The sequence below is a fragment of the Phoenix dactylifera genome, chromosome 17 (genome assembly GCF_009389715.1).
Source record: "Phoenix dactylifera cultivar Barhee BC4 chromosome 17, palm_55x_up_171113_PBpolish2nd_filt_p, whole genome shotgun sequence".
In the NCBI taxonomy this organism is placed as follows: domain Eukaryota; kingdom Viridiplantae; phylum Streptophyta; class Magnoliopsida; order Arecales; family Arecaceae; genus Phoenix; species Phoenix dactylifera.
Genome location: NC_052408.1, coordinates 4,615,975 through 4,641,150, shown reverse-complemented (window position 1 = coordinate 4,641,150; position 25,176 = coordinate 4,615,975). Strand labels below are relative to the sequence as shown.

The 25,176-nt window shown below is 37.8% G+C and overlaps 3 protein-coding genes across 3 annotated transcripts; all 3 read left to right on the top strand.

The window, feature by feature from the left end:
- Positions 1 to 397: 397 nt before the first annotated feature.
- LOC103708235 lies at positions 398 to 5,602 on the top strand. The gene is made up of 3 exons (XM_008793059.3): positions 398 to 744; positions 843 to 885; positions 5,061 to 5,602. The coding sequence occupies exons 1-3, from the start codon at positions 475 to 477 to the stop codon at positions 5,183 to 5,185; spliced, it is 438 nt and encodes a 145-aa protein (XP_008791281.2). The 5' UTR covers positions 398 to 474; the 3' UTR covers positions 5,186 to 5,602.
- Positions 5,603 to 6,432: 830 nt separating this feature from the next.
- Positions 6,433 to 8,501, top strand: LOC103708234 (general transcription and DNA repair factor IIH subunit TFB5). The gene is made up of 3 exons (XM_008793058.4): positions 6,433 to 6,555; positions 7,938 to 7,999; positions 8,113 to 8,501. The coding sequence occupies exons 2-3, from the start codon at positions 7,965 to 7,967 to the stop codon at positions 8,288 to 8,290; spliced, it is 213 nt and encodes a 70-aa protein (XP_008791280.1). The 5' UTR covers positions 6,433 to 6,555; positions 7,938 to 7,964; the 3' UTR covers positions 8,291 to 8,501.
- A 4,112-nt stretch (positions 8,502 to 12,613) lies between these two features.
- LOC103708233 (ATP-dependent Clp protease proteolytic subunit-related protein 2, chloroplastic) lies at positions 12,614 to 22,217 on the top strand. The gene is made up of 9 exons (XM_008793057.4): positions 12,614 to 12,808; positions 12,923 to 12,966; positions 13,122 to 13,194; positions 14,025 to 14,145; positions 14,228 to 14,365; positions 19,693 to 19,809; positions 19,931 to 19,999; positions 20,091 to 20,186; positions 21,800 to 22,217. Exons 1-9 carry the CDS (start codon positions 12,735 to 12,737, stop codon positions 21,938 to 21,940), a joined length of 873 nt encoding a protein of 290 aa, XP_008791279.1. The 5' UTR covers positions 12,614 to 12,734; the 3' UTR covers positions 21,941 to 22,217.
- Positions 22,218 to 25,176: the final 2,959 nt, after the last annotated feature.

Below are 25,176 nucleotides of genomic sequence, written 5' to 3'. Positions count from 1 at the left end.
TTAATAATTTAGTTTAATTTATAATAAATTGAAATAAGTTAAGTGGGTTAGTATTGCCGCAAGTTGAAATATAGGCATATTACTTAATTTCACATCCAAATCCAATAATACTCCTCTTTGCGTTCCTGTTCAAAGACTAATTTATTCGGATTGGCATGAGGGTCCAATTCCATTATATTGCTAGAATCTATGTTGTATATGTGAAGCAGGGCCGGATATAGAATAAAATCTAATAAAATTTATCAATACGAATTTAACTTATTTATTAAATAAATTAAATTTTCAAATTTAATTTTAATTATTTTATTAAATTAATAATTTAGTTTAATTTATAATAAATTGAAATAAGTTAAATGGGTTAGTATTGCCGCAGTTGAAATATAGGCATATTACTCAATTTCACATCCAAACCCAATAACACTCCTCTTTGCGCGCTTGGAGCGGACGCAGAGCTGTTGCTCCCTCTCTACGGCCATGGCGGTGGCGGCGGTGATGAAAAGGCCGGTGGCGGACATACCGGCCTTCTTCCGCCCACCCTTTGCTCTTCTTAGAAGCCTGAGCACTTCCGTCGCTCCTCCGGCTTCGAGTTCTTCAGCCGCTAGCGAGTCGAAGCCGAAGCGGAGGAAGAAGAAGAACCTGTTCGACGTGATACAGTTCCTCCCCGACTGGGGGATCGGCTACAGGGTGGCGAAGACCCATTGGAGAGATGTCTCCTACGAGCTCTCCAAGATCAATCTCTATAAGGTCATTTCCAGACCCCCCAACTCCTTCTTCCTTTCCACCACCATTTTCTTCTAAAATCTCTCACTGTCTTTGTCTTGTTTGATGTTATTACATAACAGGATGGGCGACACGGCAAGGCGTGGGGGATTAGATACAAGGCTGGTGAGTCAAAAAAAAATCTTTTTTGTCCCCTTGTCCTTGCCATTTTGCTACACAAAAGGAGAATTTTTGCAAAGAAGTCTTACCAATTGATCTGCTTACTGTATGTTAACAAAAACAATTTTGTAAGAGCGATTCCCATCGAAGTCCCAGATTGGGACTTTTTGACATTTCCAACATACCAGCAGTTAGGAATTTTTGGTTGCTACCAAATTATATCAAGATTGCGTTGCCTAATGTTTTGCGAATTTCTTGATCACATGAATGAGAGAGTGCACATTTGATCCAGCTTATAAATTTACTTGTGGCATAGAATGCCATGAGTCATTCTTTCGTATGCTAGAGGAAATTATCCCATGAACTATCATTTCAGTATAGGCATCTACCAAGGAAGTTGGCAAATGACTTATTGTCTCAGTTGTTTTAAATTTGTGCCTGACTTCAAAGATTTTCTTGGGTGGATGCCGTCTGCCTTGTTACTTGCACTACTTGTAGACTTGGGCTCCTGTTGGGCAGGGGAGACCACCTGGGTGCCAAGGCTGGTTAATAGTCAGCCATTTCAGTGCTTATTGATTTGTTAGTGCTTGGGCAGACATTATTTTGTTATGTGTATGCCATGGAAGTCGGAAAATTTAATAAATCATTTACTTCTTATCTATATCTTAGTTAGACTATTATACATCACTTAGAACTTTTTTAAGAAAAAGGAGAAAGTGAGGGAAAGCCCAAAGTTCATTTCATTATAACTGAAAAATTAAAGGGTAATACAAATACGCTCCCATATATCAAGATAAATACTGAAGTTCATAAGTTTGTTGGAGTTGTTGCACTTTCAATTTGAAAGGTATGTTTTGTGATGGTCAGGTAATTTGACTGTTGTATGTAAATGTTTTTCGTTTATGTCTAAAACTTATGTTTTGTCATTGGTCATCCTAAATTAATATACTTCATTTTACCAAGCATGCTATAAATAGTGACCTATGATGAGTAAGGAAAAGGAAATTTGTGAGAAAAAGAACATGATGAGACCATTCTGAGGCTGCAGAATGGTGTTTGCAGAGCAATGATAAAGAAAATCACAAGTGAGATCGACAGTAGAAGCAAGTATTGCGACAACTAAATTAGATCTAGCATTATATAGTAACTCAGAATCTCGACATACAAACCTTTAAAAGTGACAATTTAAAGCAGCCAATGGCTTGCGTGAAAGAGTAGATGCCCTACAAGCCAATCGCAATATGTATTGTGAAGGATTTTCTTTTGATTTTCCAAATCATGTACATGACATTCAATATAAATAAAGGCATTGTGTTTCATCATATGCTGTTGATTATATTTGTGATGAACTCCTTAGATTAAGGCAATGATTTTGAGGCTATGATGAGATCATACTAGTGAGACCTAAAATCCTAAAATCCTAATCTTAAATATTCCCAGTCATTGGTACATTGAGTCGGGGATTAATGTTTACCGGAAAGACTGGCACATCTTATGTATGCTCGATGCAGAGGGTGATTGATCTCACAATCACTTGTGTGGAGACACTAATACAAAGATGTGGGTGCTCATTAGAGAAATGAGTTCACTGAATTGACCTACAAAGAGAAATCTTATGAAGTTTTACTTACATGTCAAAAGATGATTCTCTTAGTGGGAGTTGTGCAACTGATCCTTTGACCTGAGATCACCATAGTATCTTGTGCACATAAATCCATATTTTGGTTTCCACTCATTCATGACAATAAGTTATGTACGAGGTCTTCTGGATATGGTGGAATGTGTACGAAGGTTATGAGTAGGTCAACAAGGAATTAATCACTTCTAGTAAGAGAAGATCGCATCCTATTTATTCTAATCATATGATAATTCAGGAAGCCTTTGATCAAAGCACAATGAAAATTAGAAAGAGTTTCTAATATTTCATTATTCGAATTATCATTAGAAGATAGAGAAATATATGAATATGAAATTGAGTTTAACATATATTCATACTCATATACATATTCGGGATGCAGTTTGTTTAAAGGATTGAATTGCACGGTAACTTGCCATTGAAGGGTATTTTTGGTATTTCCACCAAATTCCATATTTTCCGGGTAGACATGACACGTTGCTAGACGTCAATCTTGTCTTATAGGTTTGATCGAATTAAAGAGTTTAATTCGATCACCAATTAGAAAGGATTCTAATTGTTAAGTTCGGGTTCGCGCAGTTTGGACTTAAATCGATTAGAAGAGTTCTAATCAAGTTGGGTCAACTCGCACTCACACCTATTGCTGGCTAAGTATGGAACCCAATGGGTCACACACAAGAAAACTTATTAAGGATCTAATTGGATTAGATCATGTTTGCAAGATAGACATCTTAGCAGGTGTTGCAAACCCTTAGCTCTTGATTCGAATTGGATTCGAATCCGATTCTTAATTAATCTAATTTGATTAGATCATGTTCTAATATGGGTTAGCCAAGAGTTGGCACCTAATTGGCTTGGTTTGAGTCTAATTGGATTAGATTTAATAAATCATTCAATCTAGACCGTTAGATCTTGATCTACCGTTGGATGAAGACATAATGGAGAGTTGGTTTAACTCAATTGGATTGGGTTAGAGGATGGCTATCATAATTGACCATTGGATTTTAATCCCACCATTGGATGAAGACATAATGGGTCAAGTGAATGGCGCCTTGCATTGGAGCCCTTGGATCATCATCATGAAAGATCAAGAGGTGAGGCGTGATGGACATGTGATTAGCATGTGATGTTGACTTGGTCAAAATATAGCACCACATGAAAGGACATATCATTTGATACACCTCCTCACTTGATTTGCACCTCCTCTTATTTGATATGGCCCTTTAGATGATGCCCTTTCATGGGAGGATGTGTGGATGGGATGCATCCCTTGGAGATGCATCCCTATACCTATTATAAATAGGCTAGCACTCCATAGGTCATCATTCCAACTCCACCCCACTCCTCTCTTCTTTCTTTCTTACATTAGTTTCTTTCTTTCTAGCATTGCTTCTAGTGTGTCCTAAGCCAAGACAAGGTGGTCTTCTTTAGGACAAAAGGATTAGAAGTGATTTTAGAAGGTTAAAGAAAAATAGAAAGAAAGGAAAGCAAGCCATTAGAGTTCTTTAGAAGAATTCTGCATTAAGGATCAAAGTCTTTGGAGCTTAAGACTTAAATCAAGTTTTCGTATGGATCAACGTTGGAGGGTGAACACTTGGGCACCTAGTGGAAATTCTGCATATTGGATTAGCGTTAGAGGTATTCTTCTATTGCTGCATTTATATTATATTATTTGATTGCTTCCATTAAGGTGATCTTGGCTTATAAGGGTTTTATGTTAAGGTACTTTATCAAGAAATTTTTAAAATTCCTAGCTTCCGCTGCCCATTATAGCATGCTAGAACCCTTCATTGTGGAAACAGATAAAAGCAAATTCCCACTGGAGCTCTCCCTGTCACAACGGAAACAGTTGTGATGGAGCAAGTCAATCCATCATGAACTGACTTATGTATATGCATATGTATATGTATACGAATGTGTATGTGTATATAACATGGATCTTCTTCTGGATATTTCTTCATGATTCCTGATTAGTAAATGTTCTAATAGTGCAAGATTCAAAGTAAGCTCATAGATGATGATGCTAATTTTATTAATGAATAGGCATTATTTAAGATGTTGTTCAGTACCATTTCTATGCTTTCTATTGAGGAGAACAAGATATAGTAGAAACCAAAAGTTTCCGGGACCAGTTAAAACCATTTCCATGCATGAGAGATGAGCATAATCTTTAGCATCGAGTTCGAGTGTACTTCATAATTGTTTTACTGAACTAGACTGTTTTTTCAGGGTGCTCACATGAAGATTATTGTCTATATGCACACGAGCTTTATGCAAAACTCAACTAACAACAAACCTTGCTTTCTGATACTGTTCCATGGTGCTGAAAGTAACTCTTTCAGATAGTTGCAAAGTTCAAGCACCAGTCTTAGGCTTTCAGGTGCTCAGCCTGGTTTTCCATTGGCTGCACCGGTTCCTGTTGTTCCTAGCCATGTGTTCATGAATCTAGATTATTCTTTTATGCACCTGTTTTGTAAGTCATCATATACTTCAATTTTTGTAGTCATGTAGTTTAGGTATCTTTACAGAGAAGTGTATCCTGCAGGTTTTCCAGCAGCAGATGCTCCTGTGAAAATGAGTGGCATAAACAAGCGCGGATGGAAGTATGTTCCAGAGTCTGCAAAGAACATTCAAAACTCTCCCAAAGTGGTGGAGCAGAGCTTGGCTTAGTTTTGAGGCTTTGTAGTGCACCTTGTCTATTCCTCTGTTCTTGCTGCTCATTGTCCATTTGTAAGGCTTTATCAGGTGGCCTTTTGCATGATAGTGTTTTAATTGATGAGGCTTGTCTAATCTCTGGTGGGATTACTTAGGATAGTTTTAAAAACACTTTATATTTGCAGGGATGCATCATATTAAACTTTAACAGTTGCTGTGCAGTCTTCAGCTTGATGCAATAGAAATCACTACGTGCATGCCTTATGTATTGTTATTTTTGCTGGTCAACTTTCTGGACTTGTGGTGTGGAAGGAACGGACAGTCGAATGCTCAACAACTTGTAATTTCTATTGCCTCAAACACTCGTTGGGCTGGAGCCTGTTGACGATGTATTTGGCAAAATTAACTTTTAATTGTAGTTTGGGTGCTTAACTTTATCTGCCTCCGTGGTCTTTTTATTGCAAAAGTGTCTCCACTGTTCATACTTTTAATTTTGTTCCAAAATTTTGTCCAGCAGTATTGCATCAGAGGGTCTTCCTTGGATAAATTTTGTTCAGAATCATCCGTCCATACAGATTTTGCCAAACTCTTCCTTCCATCCACCTGTATAGATTTTGCATTCGGATTAAATACTGATCAAATACTAATATACTCATATCTATATTTATATTTTTTGACGAATACAGATACGAATATTAGTCGGATACAAAAATTTATATCTATATTTGTTTTAAACGGATACCGGTACAAATCGAATACTGAAAGTATCGATATCAATACAGATATAAATCGGATAATTAAATTTTATAGCCATATAATCAAAGATGTTACTAAGTGGATGATAAATCAAATTAATAGCATATTAATAAAGTTATTTATTTTTTAAAAATATTCATGAGTGCTATATAAAATTAAATAGAATTATAAATTGAATGAAATATACGGATTAGATATTTGTCTGTCCATATTCATATTTTTTTTTTTTTGACAGATATTGATACGGATATGGATGTTAGTGAGATATTCAAATTTTTATCTATATCCGAATAAATTAGAATATAAAATTAGATTCAAATAAATATTATCTAATTCATCTTCACCCTACTTGGGCGCAACCCGAACTCTACAGCTAGAGATGGCTGAGCGGCATTGTGTCTGATGAAGTTGAGGACCTAAATATAAAATATCAACAGTGCAAAGGGCTAAAATACCAAATGGCCCTCTAGGCTCTAGGCTCGCCTTTTTTTTTTTTTCTTTCTTCCCCTCATCCCTCGGCTTTCTCGTTCCTCCATCCCTCACAACCCCCAGCTCGCCACCGCCCGCCGCCCTCCTCCCGCCGCCCTCCTCCCGCCGCCAGCTCCCTTCTCCGCCACTAGCGTGCCGCAGTAAGTCTCTCTCTCACTCTGTGCCATGGGCGCCGTCTGACCACCACCACTTAGTCCCCGTCTTCCACCTCTTCCACCGCAACCGGCTCCTCGTCCACCTCATCTCTCCCCCTCTCACAGTTCTGGGTAGTGTTTGTCGATTTTTTTTCTCCTGATTTCGTTGAGAGGAGATCGTATACGATTTGGATTTTCGCGTAGAGTCGAGCCCATACCATAAAAAAATTGATCTTTGTTCGGTTCGATTGCAAGATCGATGAGAAATTTTTTCCCTTTTCCTTTTCTTCTATAATATGTCTATTTCCCATGTCTTGTTGTGAGATAGCATCGTTACGTTGCTTCGATATATTTGGTCTTTAGCTTTCGTCCATTATGTGTTTGCTACAATGCGTAGCCATTTCTGGTCCTCTTTCATTGTTGAGGAACTCAAGTCCCGCGAATGGGCAAGAAAAAAAAAAGAAAAGGAATAGAATAGACTTTCCTCTTCTTTTGTTTGGGAGTTTTAGGAGGAAAGAGAAAGTACTTTTTAGAAGTTTAGCGAGAAAAAAAAGAAAACATACATTTTTAACATTTTTACTAAAATACCGGTATGCTTTTGAGCAGAGGTGCAAATGGATCGGGTCGGATCGGGTTATGAGTGACCCCGACCCAACCTGAATCTTTATTTGGGTCCTAATTTTAGACCCAGATCTAACCTACTAGAAAATCAGGTTAAAACAAAAGATGCCTTAGGATATATTTGTCCTTTTAATTTGATACTTCTTTAATTTAAGGGTAAAATAGGTATTATAAAAAAATTATTAATTTCTAATTTTTTTTCTTTCCAAATCCTTCCACTTATGGAAGGAAAGAAAGGAGAGAATTGAAGCCCAAAATTTTTCCTCCTATTCCCTTCTTTTCTTTTCCTTTCCCTCCACTAAAAAACTCTCAAACATCAAAATTTTTAACTTTTTCTTCCATTCCATTTCTTTCTCCTCAATTCCAAGTTTTCAAATGGAGCCTATCATATTTCTTTGTACAACATGTTTCGTTGGAACTCCGGCATTAATAAGAGTGTGTAATCTTTCAGACTGTACTTTTCTATTTCTTCCTTGTTTCATTGGAGGAAATCTTTTTCAGTCCAAGATAAGATATGATACATATTTAAACAAAAAAATTTAGAAATTATGTAAATTGATGTTTGGCATATGTTGTATAGGATTTTCGTAATTGTAACAGAAGCATTGAGCTGCTTTTCTTGGATTCTTTTTTTTTTTGTGACAAAAAATTCTGATCTTGTTCTATCTTATCTGGTATTCCACATGTAAGCACTTTGGATGTCGACAACATTATCCTGTCTGTAAAAGTGTGATCTCATGAGCTATTTGTTTCCTTCACTTCTGTAGGCCACAGCATTTGCCTGGTTAGATACAATGGTTAACGCAATTAAAGGTCTTTTAATATCCTGGTAAGTGCCAAATCTGATGAAGTTGGTTGCCCCTTCATGTTCTTATGCTGTTTCATTGGTGCTTTAATTTAATTGTCCATTTGTATATACTCATGATTCTATGTGCTTTCCAGTGATGTGCCGATGGCGCAGTTCATTGTCAATTTGAATGCTTCTTTGCCTGCTTCACAGAGGTTCATTGTGCACATGCTTGACAGTACACACATGTTTGTGCAACCTCATGTGGCGGAGATGATTCGGAGCAAGATTGCGGAGTTCCGGGACCAAAACACTTATGAGAAACCGGCATAATTCATCACTAAACTCCTGTCAGAAGCTTGGAGTTGTATATGTTCATCCATAATTTTCTTGGTTTGATTTACCTGAAATGATGTCTTAAATCTCTATAATAGATGTTGGATTTAATTTTTGAATTTGTTGCGTGGAAGACTACCACTTGACATTACCATTAAGTAGCTTTTATTTCCTGGAAATCTGACATGGAAGGTTATTCTTGATGATTATTGTGCTGGTTGTGATTTTGGTTAGCGGATCATTGAAGGCAACTTTTATGTATCTGTCATGCTTATAACACTCTAGATATTGAGATTTGCCCATCTTCAACATTATGTATAGAGTTACACAGCTTCTAGATCTATTCAGCTGCTATTCTAGTTGATAAAGTTCAAAATTCATCTAGTTATGCTCACCCAGAGCAGGTTGTGTGGCTGATTCATCATTGTTAGGTCTTCAGTTATTCTGAAAGGAATTGAAGTTGGGCACCAATCAGTTCTTAGATACTGTTCCATTATTAGAGTAGTTAATTATTTTCCAATGTGATGGTGAAGGCTTCTTTAGTGAGGTCTCTTTAGATGCTTATTTGCTCAACCCAAGCTCATATGCCGGCATTCCTGAACTTTTTCATCCACTGAATGTTCGCCGGTGCCACTGCTCTGTTGTGCCCTGAAAAGCTCAAAGCTAGGGTAAGATTTTTTTTCATATAAGAGGGAGGCAAGCCACAAGAAAAGAAACCCGCAATCTCAGGAAGTTATGACCAATACAATCAGCTAGAATTAACTGATGGAGCAAGGGGGGGTCATGATCATTTTGATAGAAGTCACAAGATGAGGAAGCACCTGATCCATGAGCTGAAAATGGGCCGGGCCGGGCCAAACCTCTACCCAAGCCCGGCCTGAAATTTTTTATGGGCTTAGGCCCAAATTTTTTTAAGAAAAAACCAGGCCCAGCTCGGCCCGACCTGATGGGACTCAGCAGTATCCCAAATGGAGCTGAAAGAGAGTGGGGAGATCGAAAGAGAGATTATCATACCTTTTCAATGGTCAAATGGAACTACAGTCAGCGGACGATAGGAGGGTCGGCGGCTTCCCTTTGCGACTTCTCTTTGCTTGGACGACCGATGACTACCACTAGTGACCTACGAATAGAATAATGGACAAACTTCAGAGAAGACCGATAGGCGAATGGCGATGAGGGACTGCTGGATTGGATTTTGGTGGCGGTGGAGAGAAGAGGAATCAAGGACGAGGAGTAGAGAAAGGTGACGGAGGAGAACTCTAGGCTCCAGATTGGATTTCGTAGATCGATTGGGAAGTTGGATTCGGGAGTTCGGGGGAATAACTGAATGACAGAGGAAGCCTCATAATTAGTGAAGTAGCGAACCCACCCGTCGCTCGATCAAGCCTATTTTGAAATGAGCTAAATGTCCAAACCAGGCAGGGTTCGAGCCTCATTTAGGCTCGGATTCGGGCCAAGCTCAAGCTGGGCCAATGATATGCCCAAGCTCGGCTCGAAAGAAAAACGAGTTCTATATTTTAACCCAAACCCGACCTGAAATTGGTCGGGCCTAGCTCGTAGCCCAGTCCGAGGTCAGCCCGACTCGATGGGCTTCGGGCCGGCTCGAGCCCATTTTCCGCTCAAATTAAAGTGAAACCACTCCAAAGAAATTTGTAGAAACAGTCATATTTTTTTATTTATTCAAATTCAAGCCATTTTTGTTTACATTCTATGTATTTATTTATTTATTTTGTATAATGGATCTAGTATGGAATTATAGTACGATTTTGCTATCATAAAACTAAACTTCCTTGGATATCATTATTAGTTTTCAATTTTTAATTTTACAAAAATCAGAATCAATTTCTATTTTTTCTAAAATTAAACTTGAGAACTTGTTTGATAGTCCTATTATATTTGGTGTTGGTGATAGCTGTGGTGCTGGTGACAAGCGGCTGCTGTGGCAAATGGATGACGGAGTAGTGGGAGTAGATAGCGAGTTATGGCAATGATAAGTTTTGATTTTTTTTAATTTTTTTTTTACAATTTTTGTAAGTTGAAAACAATCTTTAGAAATTTAAAAATAAAAATTAGATTATCAAATTTTTTTTTATTTTTTCTATTTTTTAAGTAGAAACTAAACATTGAAAATTAATAGAAGTGTACCTATAATACCTATAATATCTTTGAGAAAAAAATTATAAACAAATAAATGAACTGTTTGTGGGATCCTTGACAATACATAAGTTAGAAGAGCTAGACTTAACTGCAATTGAGTAGATCTCTACTTACATACGATCAAATCTACATTGGACAATGATGATTCCATATCGACAATGTTAGCTGTTGGACGGAATCTACTAGCTCTAAGCTACTTACACACAAAAAATCATATAATTTAAAAACTTCTAACCTATATATAAAGTGATAAAAAATAATTATAATTTAATTTTATTTGGACTATCCAATTTTTTGACTACTTGATATATAGGTTAGACGCTCCAAATTTTATGATTCCTGCTATATAAGTAGCTCAAAAATAGTAGATCATATTCAATAGCTCAGATCATCGTATGGGATCCCTATTAAAAATAAAAATTAGATTATCAACTTTTTATGATTTCTATATTTTTTTAAAAAATTGAAAACTAGTGGAAGTGTACTTGTAATTTTATTGAGAAATTTTTTTTGTAAATTAGAAGAGCTAAATTTAGTTACAATTGAGTGGATCTCTACTCGGATCCGATCAAACTACATTAGATAATGAGAATACCACATCAATGATTTAAGCTGTTGGATGTAAGCTACTACCTTTAATTACTTACAAAAAATCATATGCTCTAGAGACTCCTAGGCTCCTAGCCAATGCATTAAGTGATAATATAATATATATATATATATAATTTAATTTTATTTAGACTATCCATTTTGTTGATTATGCATAGGTGAAAAGTTTCCAAATTATGTGATTTTTGCTGTGTAAGTAGTTTAGAGATAGAAGATCATATCCAATGGCTTGGATCATATCAACTATTTTTTTGATTTCTATATTTTGTAAAAAACTAAAACTAATAGAAGTGTACTTATAATTTCTCTGAGAAAAAAAAATTTAAACGAATAAATGAACTGTTTGTAGGATCTTCTATCATATATGAGTTAGAAGAGATAGACTTAGCTACAATTGAGTGAATCTCTATTCAAATCCGATCAAGTCTACATTGGATAATGAAGATCCCACATCAATGATCCGAGCCATTGGATGTAATTTACACCTTTAACTACTTATACACAAAAACTTATATGATTTGGAAACTCCTAGTCTATGCATTAAGTGATATATATATATATATATATATATATATATATATATAAAGTTTAACTTTATATAAACTATCTATTTTTTTTGACTACTTGATGTATAGATTAGAAGTCTCCAAATTACACGACTTTTGCGATGTAAGTAGTTTAGATATAGTAGATTATAGCTAATAGCTTGGATCATTGGTATGGGATCTCTATTAAAAATAAAAATTAGATTATCAACTTTTTTAATTTCTATATTTTTTAAAATAAATGAAAACTAATAAAATGCATCTTTAATTCTTTTGAGAAAAAAATGTAAACAAACAAACGAATAGTTTACAGGATTCTCGACAATATATAAATTAGAAGAGCTAGACTTAGCTACAGTAGATCTCCACTTAAATCCGATCAAATCTATATTGGATAATGAAGATTCCACTTCGATGATCCGAGCTATTGAATATAATCTGCTAACTCTAGATTATTTACTTACCAAAAATTATATGATTTGGAGGCTTCTAACATATATGTCAAATGATCAAAAATATATATAATTCAATTTTATTTAGACAATTCTTTTCTTTCACTACTTTATATATATGTTAAATATCACTAAATTATATAATTTTTTCTATGTAAGTAATTTAGATATAATAGGTCGCATTTAATAGCTTGAATTATAGGATCACTATATTATTACTGCAGATCTGGGTGAAAATTTTCTCAATTGTAGTAAAAAACACTTAAATCTTGAGTACAATTTAGCCCGTTTATTGGTGAAATGCAAGTTCCCTTTTCGGCCGTATTTGTAATTCATGGTGAATTTTGAGTTGTACGGTGTCCATCGACACAGCCTTCTATCCATATACATGAATAATCTAAACTTATCTACCATGTCGCATGACGGGGTCGGTCTAATGCGATAAATTAGTGCGATACACCGTAGATGATCAGTGGTTAAATATTAAACAGATCAATGCGAAGCTCCGGGGTCTCAATGGTTCAGATTGATGGATCCCCGTGGAGAGACGCACTCCTGCTTTGAGATTGCTACGCGGCTGTTATCATCGTCCGTCGGCGCGCTCTATCCCCTCCCCCGTTCTTCTTCTGTTTTCCGTCTCTGCCGACCCCTCCAGGCTCAAACCCTCGCTCCGAAACGATGGCAATCTCTCTCCAATCCATGGGTTCCTCCTGTATATACCCTGTAAGCAGCGATCCCAAGCCTTCCCTGAGGTAAAATTTCCACCGTCGATCCATTCGAGGTATTTCTGATCTCAATCTTGCTCAAAGTTCCGATTTTTCCGATGTTAATTTCCTTCTTCCCTATGTTCTTGTGATCCTGTGCAGTTTTGCAAACAAGGCTTTTGTGGGATTGAAGGTCCAATACTCCGGTATATATGCTTGCAGTTGCTAGACACTACCTAGGGTTCTTTTTCGTTGTCCAATTTCTTCCTTTTTGTTTTTTCTTTTAAATTTTAATAAGAGAGATTAGAGATCGTCAATTTGATACTATATGTATTGATTTTTTTTCTTAATTATGGAGTAGGTGCTTTAGGCACTGGGTTACCGAATGTGAGCGCTGCTTTTCACAGTAGGGTTCACCAAAATCTCTCATTGAGGTAGGAAAAATAACACAAAACAGCTTCTTGTTGCCTGAATTACATTTGCTCCAGCATAATAATTGTACTGAATTGAAAATTTGTTTCTTTTTGTTGTATTACACACGATAGAATTTGCTTGATCAATTATTATCTATGTGATGGTTTCATGATCATATTCTGCTTGCTTTAGACTATTATTTTATTTTTTTGCCCCTTCTCTCTCTCATCTTTCCTTACTGGTTTTCTAATATGTATTATTTTGCTCGTGTATTATCCTCCTCTCTGTGTTACAGTTTCCTGTCTGCGCGTTATAGCTTCTTACCAAGTTTATATTTGTTGCCGTAATACAGTTACATGTTTATATGAAAATAGCAAAACAAATTACCTTGCGAGTTTAGGAATCACTAGGTTTTGCTGTCATATCCATTTCAAACTGTATACCCTCTGCCTCTCTGCCTCTCTCTCTTTCATTCCTGTGACGTTTTGAAATATGAGCGGCAGAATTTTGTTCTCCCCTTCCATTCTCATTTGTTCACATTTCTTCTTTTAGGTTCTATGAACATACAGAACTCAATAAATGAGTTTTTTTGATTAATTTCTAAAATTAACACATTGGTTGACACTTTAGAAGAAATAAATTATTATAACCATCAAAACCTCCTAATAGTTAGAACTGATATTAAGTTCATCTATAAAGTTAAATAATATATGTTTTGGCCTACTCCAATTTATTTAATGCTGGCAATAATAACATTAGATTAACTCTTTTCTTTTACTAAAAGTTTCAGCTTAAATCTGTGATTGTTGCAATGCACATGTTGCTTGCTGATGCTTCTCATATGCTGTAGGCTTCGAAACAAGAGGGCCACACGAGCACGTGTTTTTATGATGCCCATTGGGACACCAAGAGTGCCATATAGAACTCCAGGAGAAGGAACCTGGCAGTGGGTAGACCTATGGAATGCTCTAGTAAGATGTGATGATCTTTACTTGGATGGAATCTTACTAGGATTTATCCATCATGAATTATGTAATGTTTTGCATTTTGCAGTACCGGGAACGAGTCATCTTTATTGGGCAACATATAGATGAGGAATTTAGCAACCAAGTATTGGCAACACTGTTGTATCTGGATAGTATCGAGTCTTCAAAAAAGATATACCTATACATAAATGGTCCAGGTGGAGATGTGAGTACTTAATCAATACCTCTATTCTTGATCATTTTACATCACTGCATCGTGTTTTTAGAAATACAGTTCTCTTATGCACAAAAAATGATGTCCTTGTTCTTTAAAAAAAAGAAAGAAAGGGCAGTCATGCAAGGAACTAATGTGAAACAAATTTAAATCCAAGGTCTACCGAACCGGTCGACGGGTAGGTTGGTACGGTACTAGTTCAGTACTGTACTAACACAGAGTACACTTAGGCGTGCCAGTTCCGAACCAATACTTTCAATTTTTTTTTAAGGTTTTCAAGTTTGATTATTTGTAATCAATTTTTTTCAATTTTTTGAATAATTTTAAGTATAATTTGATTTTTTTTGATATTTTTTGATGTATCTATGATTCCGATATAACTTAAAAAATGTATTTTGTTGTTTTAAAGTGATATAAAACATAAAATGATTTATTGAAATATTGCATGCTATGAGAAGCAACATGAAATATCCTAAAATGAACTAATGAAGTAGAAAATATAAAATAATACAATCAATTATATATATTTAACGTACAACATACATACCAATATCTAAAATTTCATCGAGTGGTGATGCCTATTATTAACATAATTAGGAGGCACATCAACCCACCCCTCCAATCAAGTGGCATCATAATCTTGTATGTTCATCCCATAAGAAACACGCTTTGGGTTATAAGCACTTTTGAATTTCTCGCTGAAGCTCTGGTTCTGAGAAATATCTTCTAGCTGATAATACGACTGTGGAGGAGCCCATCCGAATATGCCAGCAGCAAAATTCGATCCGTAAGATGATTCAGACTGCATAGGATAGTAGCCATCAGAATACGCCTCAGACACACCATATTCATATCTATATTCGCATGGATCATAGGTTGCCTGTGGCTGCAGATAATAGGATCCAATATACAACTTAGAATCTGATACATATGGATCCTACTCCACGTGCGAGGTCATTTGCAGCTGCATCGTGTTCTCTTGAATAACCTCAAGCAGCCCATCTCCTATATGCAATTGCATCATTGTGGACTCTACTAGATCGTGCACCGTAGTTTCTAATCTATGGAGGATACGTGAACTAGAACTCACTAGTGTATCGAAGTCCACATGCGGTTGTCTTATAAACGGTTGTCTCATGTCCTTCACTTTCTTTCTAGCCAGCAGATCCTTGACCACCAGAATTGTCATCGTTGCTACTCCTGATTTCTGAATATAAATGAACTGGCTCCTCCTCTACACTCTCTATGGGGGCTGCAGCTATCTTTTTTTTTCTTTTTGGTGCGCTAAGCAGTTTTTTGTTTATCCTTCATGCTTCTTTTTGCCTAGCTATGCTGGAAGGATGAATGTCGTCCTCTGGACTGAGTCGACTGGATAGCGTGGTGGCCTTGTTTAAGCATCTTTCGATCATATCTTTGAGAGGATGTCTCGGACAAGGAGTCGTGATGACCGGCTCCCTAGTGACCCTTGTGGTTGTGGCTGATTAGCTGGAAGGATGTGTGGAATGTTGCATCCGCCCATTGTCCCGCATCAATCCTAGCTTTGTTGGCTACGAAACTGGCCGGTCGTGGAGCCGATCCTTGTTTATCAAGCTCCGGCTCCTGCTATTGGTCCACAAGTCATTCGATCATAGGATCATCCTCATCATCAACAAAAGTATTATGGATTGGATCTATGTACTTTAGCTCTACTTTTTTCTGAATGCACTTCAGTCTTAATCTCAAATTGCAGTGAACATGTACAAGATCATTGAGACGCTTCTGTGTCAGACGGTTCCTCTGCTTGATGTAGATGAGGGCGAAGGTCGACTAGTTACGCTCACAACCATTTGAGAAAACCATTTGGAAGAGGATCCGGATAGCTAGCCACTTAAGATTTTTCGTGGACAAACCAAAATGACTTCACCATTCAGCCACAAAAATATTGAAAAAAATTATATATAAAGATAGTATCGTATTAGTAACCATCTAATGCTAGGTAATAGTTATCGTTGTTGTGTAATATATTTGGATTTATACTTTTCTGACTTACGATAGCTGTCGAGACTCCAAAGCTGTCGGTGCCCTCTTAAAATATTTTGGTATGTGAAAAAGAACCATATTATAATATGTTAATAATTGAAGATGCTGGTTAACTTACACATCATTTAAGCTAACTTATTTCTTCTAGACATAGAGCTGCGACTTCTGGATCAGGCTTCATCTTGTAAATCACATTACGTAGAGTGACTAAAAGTTCGTCATCTATATCGATTTCAGGTACGATGCACTAAAACCTCAAGTTTAGGTAGTATGCTGCAGATAAAGTTCGTAATTATTTTAGTAAAATTATACAAATACAGAAGCAGTATAATTTTCAATGTTCTTGCTTGCCTGCTAGATGCAAGTTCCTGCCCATCTGGTAGTCCTACCGCCGCTCAATGATGCCGATGTACTCTTGGGCATACGTCAGATTTGCCTTCTTGATCTGAATTTTTGTCCTCTCCATCATATGATACAAGAAGCCCATCTGGGGGTAGCTCTTACTATCCACGACTCGAAGCATTACGTTCAATGGTTTGATAGCCTTCTTTATCTTCTCGGCCTGCTGTCAAAATGTCTGCCTTGTCACCAAGTCTTCGATAGTGCTCTCTTTAGTGCTGACCCTCGCATTTGATATAGGGCTGTTTTTCTCTCAAGAAGGCTATCAAGTGCAACGTAGTTGGTTGCAAATCATGTCACCCTTAGTCTCAAGATTTTCTTCCTGCATATCTTCTCATCAGTGATAAGATCCATGTATGGTTAAAAATATATTTGGTGATAGTTTGGGCTGTCTTTACTGTCTGCTGCATCTTATGAATTTTCGCAATGTCCATCAACATGAGGTTGATACAATGCGCAACACGTGGGATCCAGAAAATATATGGTCGCTGGTCCATCAAAATCTCCTCGGTGTCCTTATGTTGTGGCCCATTATCAGTGATGACCTGCACGATATTCTTCTATTCTACTTGATCAATCATCTCCCCCATCAATTTGAGGATGTACATGACGTCGTGTACCTGATCGGAAGCATCAACCGACTTATGGAAAAAATTCTTCGTATTACAATATGTCAAGAAGTTGATAATGCTCCGCTTGGTAGGATCGTGCCAATCATTACACATCATCGTCAGTCCACGTGTGGGCCAATTGTTCTTATATGAGGCAGTCCACTTCTCTAGCTCCTTATTATTGTCAAGAAGCCACTATAGATATCCTTTGGTCCTCTAGAATTTACAGATTCTACACTAGGACCGACAACCTGTATGGAGGAAATGGCAGACTTATAGTACTTATTGTCTGCCATATTCGTTGGAATGTGGCTGAAGTGGCTTTTTGTTAGTAGAATTTATTAAAGAGTTCATTTTGAACTCAATTTGAAGCTATATATAGGAGAGAATTGGTCTAACAGTCTGATAAAAAATGATGAACAATATAGTTCTTTTCCATTATACTCCTTTTCCTTTATGTTTATTTTAATTATGGCTGGGATGTTGTAACTTCCCAGATCTATTCCCTTGTTAGGTTTTTATGTAAAAAACTGAATTTCAGTCAAATTTACTAGAGGAATCAGACCTGAAAATGATTTTAGATCCTTCCTGTTCTGCAGTCAACCAACCTAGATACACCAGCCATAGTTAGGATGGTACAGTTGAGGACATCTCCCATTTACTGTATTTCTCCACATTTTCTGGTTCTACTTCTATTAAAAAGTTCCATACTTACAAACATGTTATTTAAAGTATCACGTGGGTCAAAGTCGTAAGGTTCCTAACTTTTTCATTATGAGAGAACTTTTAGTTGTAGTCCAATGCTCAAGTTCCGCTTGTTGTCCAAGTAGCATAGTAAGCCCTAGTCTCAGATAGGGCCTACAGCTTTTTGAATAACTGGAAAAAAAGAAAGTTAGGGATAACTCCTTAGAATCATGGTCTTACTTCTTCATTAGGTACCATTGTTTGCAGTATTGGTTTCAGTACCTGTACCGGTGCCAAAAATACAGCGGGTCAGTTCGTGGTATTGATACTCGGCATAACCCCTACACTGGGTATCGGTTTGCTAATATATGGTACTATGCTCGTACAGGATGGTGCATTCCAGTATAGCAAACAGAGGGAGATATCTTTTCTTGGATCACAGTGTTCAATGTAGGATAATCCGTCGTTACCTGATTTCAACATAGATGTGAGAGCAATGAAGCAAGTTTTAAAAAAGAAAAGAGAAAAAAGAAAGGGGTCAGAAAGTGTTTAAGAAGCATGTGCGAGAGCAAGAGCTTTGAATGATTTGAAGTTTGTGTAGCTCAATAGCTGGAAGATTCTAAATTACTAATGAATGGTTTCTTTGGAAGCAAATCTTGCATACTTAAAGCAGGGATGCCTTTTAGGGAATAGTATCATTTTCTTCCTTTTGCTTTGGTTTGACAAGCATTAAATGAAGATCTTCCACATGTATAATGAAGAAGCAAGCAGTGCAGTTACTCTTGTGGGGCAGGTTTAGGCTTTTTCTTTTTTATTTTTTTTAAAATGAACTACCATGAGGGCATATGGGTGTGTGTTTCCTTGAAATTGAGCTCATCCAAGATGCATATGAAGTGGAGGAGAAACTTCAGTTGCCTTTTTGGGTACAAGTTTCCTGTCTTCTTTGAAGTGGTTTGGTAATGCTTTAATGAAAGGAACTTTTTTTTCTTGTAAGAAGTCTTCGTAATGTCTAGAAAGAATCAGGAACCAATATAATGAGAATTTCTGCATGGCACAGATTTAGATCACTGACCCTTTTTTGTTTTTCTCTATTGTTTTTTGTCAGTTTGACATGTAAGCAATAATTATTCTCTAACAACTCAAAAAATCTTCGAATATTTTCTGACTTGACCATGATGTTTTGGGAAATCCATATCTTGAGAATACTTCGAGGACTCAATGATCCATGATTTTTTTTTTTTCCGCTTAAGAATCTAATGGGACTCTGTTGTTTTAGATACTGTTGTTTCTGTTTGTCTCGTGTCTTCTGCAAGAAAATGGTCAACCATGAAAACTTAAATGTATTATATTTTAATGTCTATCGTACTAAAGAGTCATGTGTGTCACTTGGTACCCTAAAGAAGAATATGCTAAACCATTTCTCCATCATATTTGCCTTGCTAAATGATGTATGCACGGTAGTTTTATCGTATGCCTCGATTATATTCACTATTATATTCACTATTATATATAGAGCATGTTTAGCCCCGCCTCCAGCAGATATGCTGAAGTGATTATACCTCGTTCACTTCCATTTTTCTAACATAGTGACTCCCATGGTTGCAGCTTACACCAAGCATGGCTATATATGATACTATGCAAAGCTTGAAAAGTCCAGTTGCTACCCAGTGTGTAGGCTATGCATATAATTTAGCAGGATTTCTTCTTGCAGCTGGAGAGAAGGTTTGACAGTTTGAACTGTGTTTTATTTGGAGTTCCTGGCCCTAATTAAGGAGCTGGTACTTGCACCTACAAATTGGTTTATTAATTTCTTTGCTTGTCGTGTTGTTTATATCTTTTTAAGGGTAGTCGTGTCGCTATGCCTCTTTGTCGAATAGCACTTCAGTCACCTGCTGGAGCAGCTCGTGGCCAGGTTTTGATTCTTATCATCATCTATTGATGGAATGCTAACATGCATTGCCATGTTTCTCAGATGAGTTTTGGTATGCCAATGTTCTTTACAGGCTGATGACATTCGCAATGAAGCAAATGAGCTCCTTCGGATCAGAGACTACCTGTTTGGGGAGTTGGCCAAGAAGACAGGTCAACCTGTTGAAAAGGTACATTTTCCTTGTTGAAATTTGTGGTATCCACTGTTTCTCATAACTTTGGGCAACATTATAAAACTTGAGTTTCTGTGATGCACCTTCAATGTCATTTGATGCTCTGGTCAATGGTCTGTTATTGGCTGATGTATCAATTTGGTTTTCATTGTATAGGTATCACCAAGAATCTAGTTTGTGTGTCTGCATTTCCATGCTTACCGTTTTATGTCCATCAGAGAGCGCTAAATTATAAGAAAGTGTCTACATTTTTTGGAGAATCCATTTCTTTTATGGAACAGAAAAGTTTCTTTCTTTTTTCAGAAAAAAATGCTTACTGTTTTATAAGCATAAGAGACCGGTAAATCATAGGAAAAGTGTCTACATTTTTGGAGAATCCATTATTTCTTTTCTGGAACAGAAAAAGTTTCTTTGTTTTTCCCATAAAAAACATAATTAATGAGATTTGCGGATAGTAATGAGGCAGAGCAAAGCTTTGATTGAGCCTGGGTGTGATCAAACTTGGCTGGAAATTATTTTTGCTCCTGAAGTTTGAGATCAAGCTCAAGTCATTTATTATTTGATCAAGTCTAATTCGAGCTTAATTTCAAAGAGAGTGGAACCAAAGCTATTCGCTCAGCTTGTAAAGAGATGATTGATGGTGGTTGTGGCGCCAATAGCAGGCCTTGTTCAGTGGTGATGTCCGATGGGGGGTGAAAAGGAAAGCCAGAGGTGGTTGTGGTGGCTTGTGGAAGGTGAAGTGGAATATGGTGGTGGTGGTGGTTGCTAGTGAGAGGTGGAGAAGAGGGCCAGATTGGATATAATGGTAATTGTGCTTTGCTAGCAGGCTAATGGGCAGTGGCTGGTGGATGACAAGGAGGGGGCAAGAGTTGAGACTCAACATCAAAGAGTGAAGCAAACTGCCACCAAGGTGGTAGCCTGATGGTAAGGGGGCGATAATTCCGCCCGAGCTGCCCGGGTTCGAAACGCGCGGGCGTTGATTAAATTCGGGGACCGGATACCCCATGCCCGGTTGGCTCGTTGGCGGTTATGCTTTCCTTCCATCTGTAGCTTGGTGGTGCCAGGTGTGACGTACTCATCTTCGGGTGGGGAGGGTGTGAGTAAAATGGAGTCCACCCGTATCGAACATTCTCCTGACGGGGCGGAGGCCCAGTGCGTGGGAGCTGCTACGTGGGGGTGGGCTGGTCCCTTCCTCCCCCCTACCCCTTCTTTTAAGCAAAAAAAAAAAAAAAAAAAAAAAAAAAGAAAAAGAAAAGAGTGAAGCAAACTTGTAGTGTAGGGGTCCCCTTATTATAGAGTTTACCCTTGGGTTAGATCTAACAATTGTTTTTTCATAGCACGGTAACATAATATCAAAAGCCTTATCTATTCAAACTTAATTGGTTAATCTGTGTCTCCACTGGAAATTTATTTTGAGGTTGTGAACCAGGTTCAAGCTTGATTCAACTACATGTGAACCAAGCTCGAAGTTGAGTCAAGTTCGAGTTCTCAGATCGATTGATGTCCTTTTTTGCAGATTACAATGGGAATCCTCCATGGCGAGCTGTTAAACTTAACATTGAGTTTCCTTTTTGGTGCCAATGAATTTTAATCTTGTGCTGATGGTGCAGATTAACAAGGATCTGAGTCGCATGAAGCGCTTTAATTCTCAAGAAGCTCTGGAGTATGGACTTATTGACCGTGTTCTCAGACCTGCTCGGATCAAAGCTGATGCACCTCGTAAAGAACAGGCAGGGGCAGGCCTTGGATAGTTGGTTTGCAGTTGGCAATTGCTACTTGCCATTGCTTTTGACGCCCTGCGGCCGATGCGTTCAAGGATCTTAGAAGATTTAAAAATCTACTAGTTCAATTGATTTTAGACATGGACTGAAAGTAGTTGCTTTTGTCACATGAAAATTACAAAGGGCAGTTCTGTTCAATTTATATATATTTGTCCTTAACACTGGACATCAGTGCAAGCTATTGGCTCTAAACTTCTTCAGGACTTAATGCTGGAAAAGATGTTCTTTTGTGAAGCTCATTGTTTTAGAGGTTTGTAATAGTATTATTCAATACTAGCATAGCATGGTAAAAGAACCAAAATGAATTGTTCTATAGAGTTCATCGTCTAGAGGAGCTTGCATAACTTTCCTTGCTTTACTGACATTCTGTCTCGAGTACAAATTGACGAAGCCCCAACCAAGCTAAGACCTAAGAAGCAGGCCCTCTTCCCTCTTACAGATTTCTCACCTATTTTTGAAAGCTAGACCTTCCTTTTAGCCAATCGATGGCCAAACTTCATTCCGGATGCTATGTTCCCTTACTTGGGATGGGGCTTTCTTCTCTGTATCCTTGCTGCTGGTAGTCTTATATGTTGAAGGATCTATTGGATGCTAGTATGATCAGTCTTATTAGTTTTGCCACTAATGCTAGCCTAATTTATTTCTTCTAATTTGTAGGTATTGAGATCTATATGCCCATGAGATTCTTGCGGAAATGGTGAAAACCGAAGCTAAGTTCTAGTTTGTGAACTGAGATTTAGTGGTTGGATCCAAGGATGTGTATGGGGTATTTGAGACGATAGAGTAGTCCAAAAAGCTGTGTTAAGCAAAACAATTAGCCTGAGTATCATTGATGGAAAAACTACTTTAATTGCTAACACCAAACATGAGTATGCTCTTGTTTCAATTGGTGCTTTGAATCAGGCAGGGTGCAATTGGCATTCCCTCCCTGAACAGCTTCGTGATGTGATGGAAGCAAACCCTATCAGAAATTTAAGTGGTGCTGCGGCTTAGAACGGGGAAATTAATGCCATATGCAGTGCCAAGGATGTTCATTACGTCCAAGGAAAATTCAAAAAAAATCTTGTTCCTTGCTGCTGGAATGGTTGGGCGAAAAAATATGGAGACTGAAGGCTGCTCATCAAATTCCAGTACTCCTTCCAACCCAAACTCCATGCCGCTGCTCTCCCAGTGGAAGGAGATTCCAACAGTCATTGACTGGCTTCAGCTTTTTGGAGTTCATTATTGTACTGCAGTTTTTCTTCCTCTGTAATTTTTTTTCCCTGGACTGATTGCTGTACAACTTGAGTTTCAGCTTTCTTCCAGAAGCACTGTACCTTAAAATTTTTTGATTAATCCCTTGTATTTTACTATGTGAATGCCTTTTGGCATCAATCATGCTGCTTCCAAAATCTGCCCTTATTATAACTGGCTTTTCCTGTGAGGACCCTGCGAGCTTGTGTTTAGTCTCACATTAGTTATTCGCTGGATAAATCTTGAGTATATATACAGAATCTAGGAACCCAAATAATACTTTTCGGCTAGCCATTTTGGGTGAGGTCGTGAGTTGTTACATTTCCTCCTCCGCCTGCCTCACCGAGTTCCATCTCTCCCTTTGTGACGAGCTCGACCGTTTACTCCTTTGCCGAGATCCTTGCTGCCACCAAGAGTTTCCTCTCTCCTGCTCTCTCCTTGGAGGACATAGGAGAGAGACGTGCACACAAGGATCATAGGGATGAGGGGGCACATCGTGTAGGAGGTGGTCGCCGATGAGTATATCTCACAAAGGTTCGATGTGTTCTTCTTCAATGTGGTGCTCGTAAAGCTGTTGTCTAGGGAGGAGCCGCTTCAGTACTGGTATAACCAAGAGAGCAAGGGGTTGGAGAGAACTTCGATTAGGGAGATGGCAATGAGGGAAATCAGGGTGGGGAGGGAGAGCGACAGTGACACCAGCGAAGGAGATGGAGTAGAGGTATAGGAGGGTGAGGGGGTAGGTCGAGTGAAGGCTACAAGATTCATTCCTAGGGAAGGCGGCAGAGAAATTGATGCAAGTAGTGTTGTATTGCGGAATCGAGGATCGGAATCGTACCTTCGGGCAATCTCCGCTCTAGATGGGAAAGGGGTTGATTGGGTTCTCTTCTGTCCCCCTAAGAACCCCCCGGTGGTGGACCGGAGCAGAGTGTATGAATCTCTTAGACGGAACACCAGTTTTCCAAACCAACTAAACTGGGGAGACGGAAATGAAATTGTAGAGGTAGATATGGGGTGGCGTGAGACATGATTTCTTTTTTTTTTTTGGTACAACGTAAGCTCACGTCAATTTAACATGAGTACCACCAGCAAAGTCAAGGAAAATAAGGATCAAGAAAAATTTAGAGGATGGAATACACAACTACAAGGGTAACTTCGATAATAGCCAAAGATATGCATCAAGGGATGTATTCAAGATATTTTATATATATATTTGACAAAGAAGCAAGAAAAATTTAGAGAATGGAATACACAACTACAAGGGTAACAACTTCGATAGCAGCCAAAAATATGCATCAAGGGATGTATTCAAGATAGTGTCCTCGTGAAAGGAATGTAATACAAATTAGTAAATAGTTGGCATAAATCTATTAGCTAAAGTATGAGCCTTACTTGCTGCAACCTGTGACCAGTGAATTGTTTGCGCAACTATTGAAGATCTAAAAATATGTAATCTAACCCACAATAACAGATTTTGAATTCTCTAGAAACTTTTGTTGCTGAAAAAAACTCAAGAACTGCAGTCACAATGTTACAAGTGGCAAGATAACCTCACGTTTCCAAATACAATTTACAATCGAAGAACAAGGGAATACATTAAAATAGGTAATCCTTGATTCCTTGAAAAAAAAATGATCATACTGGCTGCCAGCTGATGATCATGGTGGATGCATCAGCCCGTCTCTCCGCTTTTCTATCATCCATCCCTGAATGATCTTGTCAATAAACTCTTGCGATCTCTTTTGTAGATCAATAGCATCGATCTCATCATCATCATCGTCATTACCATCACAATCGCCATTTTCATCATTACAAACACTGTCACCATCTGAATCTTTATGCATCATTAGATCGACTTGCTTATGTCCTTCCAGTAACGCCGAAGGAGTGCATGCATCGAGGTCTACCTTATCTTGATGACCATCATCAATAGCAGCAGCTCCTTCACTTGCACCTTCTACTACTACTTGACATCT